The 3,914-nt window shown below is 39.7% G+C and overlaps 1 protein-coding gene across 1 annotated transcript; it reads left to right on the top strand.

Moving 5' to 3' along the window:
- Positions 1-224: 224 nt before the first annotated feature.
- LOC100777882 (acetate/butyrate--CoA ligase AAE7, peroxisomal) lies at positions 225-3,605 on the top strand. The gene is made up of 4 exons (NM_001414516.1): positions 225-563; positions 1,245-1,835; positions 2,374-2,810; positions 2,894-3,605. Exons 1-4 carry the CDS (start codon positions 348-350, stop codon positions 3,363-3,365), a joined length of 1,716 nt encoding a protein of 571 aa, NP_001401445.1. The 5' UTR covers positions 225-347; the 3' UTR covers positions 3,366-3,605.
- Positions 3,606-3,914: the final 309 nt, after the last annotated feature.

Here is a 3,914-nt window from a genome sequence, read left to right as displayed (position 1 = left end):
ACAAGTTCACTCACTCTAACGTAATAAATCTCACCGTCGCATGAAACATGCAACTGAACCATCTAAGGTCTAAATTGAAAGAAAAGCAAAAATGAAATTGCCATCTGCACCATAATATATATAGTATTTATTTAAGAGCCGTTGGATTATCAAGAGCCGTCAGCGTCAATGACCCAATGTTGTGTGCTATTTCTCCATATATAAACAAACACCACAGCATAGATCCTCTCATCATCGTAATGATCAAACATTTGGTGAGGGTATTGCAGAATATTCACACAACCTCGTACCCCACACTCTTTCATTCAGTGTTGTTCTACTTGGAGCGAGAGAGAGAGGTGTAAGAAATGGGTGTGGGCCGCGACATAGACGATCTGCCCAAGAACAACGCCAACCACACTGCCTTGACCCCGCTATGGTTCTTGGAAAGAGCAGCTCTCGTCCACCCCACCAGAACTTCCGTGGTTCACGGATCACGGCACTACACGTGGCACCAGACTTACCAGCGCTGCCGTCGATTCGCTTCTGCACTTTCTAAACATTCCATCGGTCTCGGCCACACTGTACGTAACTCTCTTACACCCTCAAATTATTTGCTTACCTCTAATTGTTTACGTGTTTTCATGAATCAGTTTATCAATTAACATGCATGCATGTTATCGTTGGTGTTCTAATTTGTCTTTCTATATTCTTATTTCTTAAGCAATTATTCAATTAGATCCAGAAGATATGATTTAGCTTGTTCACTTATTATGGCAACATGCAAATACTGCCGATTAAATTTGCACTCTAATTCATGCACGTACGTGGCCTGAGACCACCAAATGTCCAGAAAGAATTAATAATACGTATCATACAAAAGATTAGAGCATCTCTAAGGGAAGCTGATATTTATAGTCTTATAATTTGACATAAATTTAAATACTCTATATAAAAATTCACTTTAATTTAAATGTTGTTAAAATAAATATTTAAATTAATTTTACGGATCCTATCATGCTTAAAAAATGCTATTTTTAGTATAATTTTATTAATTAAACAATAATTTTTCGTGTCATTTTCTCCTGTCAGAAAAAAAAAGTTAAACAACTCTTGTTTTTAGTAAGTACTATGAATATGATAGTTCTAGACCATGTAATAATTTCTGCTATTGTGTATAAGTTTTCTGTTGATGTTTCTTTCTTTTGTTGCATTAAAGTGTGTTGTTCAGTCAATGTAGTTTTCTAATGTAATGCTGCCATCAGGTGGCTGTTATTGCACCCAACATTCCAGCCATTTATGAAGCTCATTTTGGAATTCCAATGGCAGGAGCTGTGTTGAACACCATTAACATTCGTCTAAACGCACCAGCAATAGCTTTCCTTCTTGCTCATTCATCCGCCGTGGCCGTGATCGTGGATCAAGAGTTCTTCACCGTGGCGGAAGAGTCCTTGAAAATCTGGTCCGAGAAAAGCAAAAGCTTTAAGCCTCCAATTTTAATTGTCATAGGTGATGATGAAAACTGCCACCCCAAGGCTCTCACACATGCTTTGGCCAAAGGAGCCGTTGAGTACGAGAAATTTCTTGAAAGTGGTGACCCTGAATTCAAGTGGAAGCCTCCTCAGGATGAGTGGCAGAGCATTGCTTTGGGTTACACATCAGGTACCACTGCTAGTCCTAAGGGTGTGGTGTTACACCACCGAGGGGCGTATCTCATGTCTCTGAGTGGTGCTCTTCATTGGGGAATGAATGAAGGTGCTGTGTATCTGTGGACACTTCCCATGTTTCATTGTAATGGCTGGTGCTATCCTTGGACACTTGCTGCTCTTTGTGGGACAAATATTTGTCTCCGGCAGGTAAGTCAATAGGTTTTTCTCTGTACTTTGTGCTCACTGCTCAGCAATTGTTGGAGTGGTTAGGACTAATTTTGTTGCCTTATTGATCATTTCCAATTCTAGCTTGAAGTTTGATGCTTTGGTTAATGTTAGTAGGTCAAATAGATGATTGCTTCATTGACCACATGATTGTGAGTCTCTTCCATAACAGTGACATGGTTGAAAAAGTAAATTAGTTCATATTGAACTCAAATAGTTAATCTGAATAGGATTCCAGAGTTCTTCTAAATCAATAATGTTTTTGCTGTTTATTTTTTGGTTGGTTGACTGGTGATAACATTGTACTTTGAAAGTTCGAAAGTACATAAATTTTTGTAAGTTTAACGGTGAAGCACGTAAAATGATTTTATGCTATCTTTAAGGCAGTTATTGTAAAATTCAACAAACAAAGTATTAGTACATAACCTTTTTTCCCATCAATTTTATTATATTTCAAATAGGCTACTCTCTTTTTGACTAACATATGTTGTAATGTTGCATACTTATTGCAATAACACAGGTAACAGCTAAGGCAGTATATGCAGCCATTGCCAAATACAAAGTGACTCATTTCTGTGCAGCACCAGTGGTTCTTAACTCAATAGTGAATGCATCTCCTGAGGAAGCCATCCTTCCTCTACCCCATGTTGTACATGTGAACACTGCTGGTGCTGCTCCTCCTCCATCTGTAATTGGTGCCATGTCCGAACGAGGATTTCGTGTGACTCACACCTACGGTCTCTCAGAGACTTATGGCCCCTCCACCATATGTGCCTGGAAGCCAGAGTGGGAATCACTTCCTATCGAACAGCGATCCCGGCTCAGCGCAAGGCAAGGGGTTCGGTACATTGCCCTGGAAGGCCTAGAAGTCATGAACACAGAAACAATGAAGCCAGTTCCTGCTGACGGCGCCAGTGTTGGCGAGATTGTGATGCGGGGCAATGCAGTGATGAAAGGGTACCGTTAAGATCACATATTATTCTGTTATTTATTATTAGATTAGATAGTAATCAGTGATTTAGTCCTTATTACTCTAATAGGTACTTAAAGAACCGCAAGGCGAATATGGAGGCCTTTGCAGATGGCTGGTTCCATTCCGGGGATCTGGCCGTGAAGCACCCGGACGGATACATAGAAATCAAAGACAGGTCGAAGGACATAATAATCTCCGGTGGTGAAAACATAAGCAGTGTTGAGGTAGAGAATGTTCTCTTCTCTCATCCTGCAGTGCTTGAGGCATCAGTGGTGGCAAGGCCTGATGAGAAGTGGGGTGAATCACCTTGTGCGTTTGTGACACTCAAGCCTGCAGGAATGGATGGTGCTGCTTCTACTAATGAGAAAATTTTGGCTGAGGACATAGTTAAGTTCTGTAGGTCCAAGATGCCTGCTTATTGGGTTCCTAAATCGGTTGTGTTTGGACCGTTGCCCAAGACTGCTACTGGCAAGACACAGAAGCAGTTGCTGAGGACAAAGGCAAAGGAGATGGGGCCTGTTAGGAAGAGCAAGTTGTAACTATGTCGGTGATGTCACATTATGCTGATGCTTGTTGCTCTCAAACTGTTCTTATTGTTGTTTATCTATATCTGTAATAAAAGGTTGGAGAATACTAACCAGTGGCTTAAAGAATTAAAAAGAAAAAAAGTTTTTGTAAGATAGTATACTAATGCACTTTTACTGTGGTTTTCAATATAAATCTTGTATTTATTTGATTAAGATACTTGGTAGTAACATTTTATTATCAGGCTCTGCTTATGATGGACCATGTTAAACAAGAGCTACCCTTGGAGCATGCATTAGGAACTGTTAGATAATATCAAATTAGATGTACAACAGATTAAAGAAAGTCTACCTGATTATCAGCAAGTTAATAAAAATTAATTACTAATGATCCATAAAGTAATACTAATTATTTGTACAAAAGAAAAGCTCTATCTTTTCCACAGCCTCACAGTCAAGAACTTGGCCGATACTTGCTAAAAGTGTAGATGATGGAGAAGTTGCACCTATGCCTAGCTTACAGCCTCAAGATGCAGAACTAGAGTCACAAAGCAGCCTCTCCCT

The sequence above is a fragment of the Glycine max genome, chromosome 9 (genome assembly GCF_000004515.6).
Source record: "Glycine max cultivar Williams 82 chromosome 9, Glycine_max_v4.0, whole genome shotgun sequence".
Taxonomy (NCBI): Eukaryota; Viridiplantae; Streptophyta; class Magnoliopsida; order Fabales; family Fabaceae; genus Glycine; species Glycine max.
This window is presented reverse-complemented; position numbering and strand designations above follow the sequence as displayed.

Bases quoted from the DNA above. Each gene is read 5' to 3' on its own strand.
- LOC100777882 (NM_001414516.1), top strand. From the start codon at position 348: ATGGGTGTGGGCCGCGACATAGACGATCTGCCCAAGAACAACGCCAAC. The intron at 1,836-2,373 runs GTAAGTCAATAG...GCAATAACACAG, and splicing joins CAAATATTTGTCTCCGGCAG to GTAACAGCTAAGGCAGTATA. The intron at 2,811-2,893 runs GTACCGTTAAGA...TTACTCTAATAG, and splicing joins GGCAATGCAGTGATGAAAGG to GTACTTAAAGAACCGCAAGG.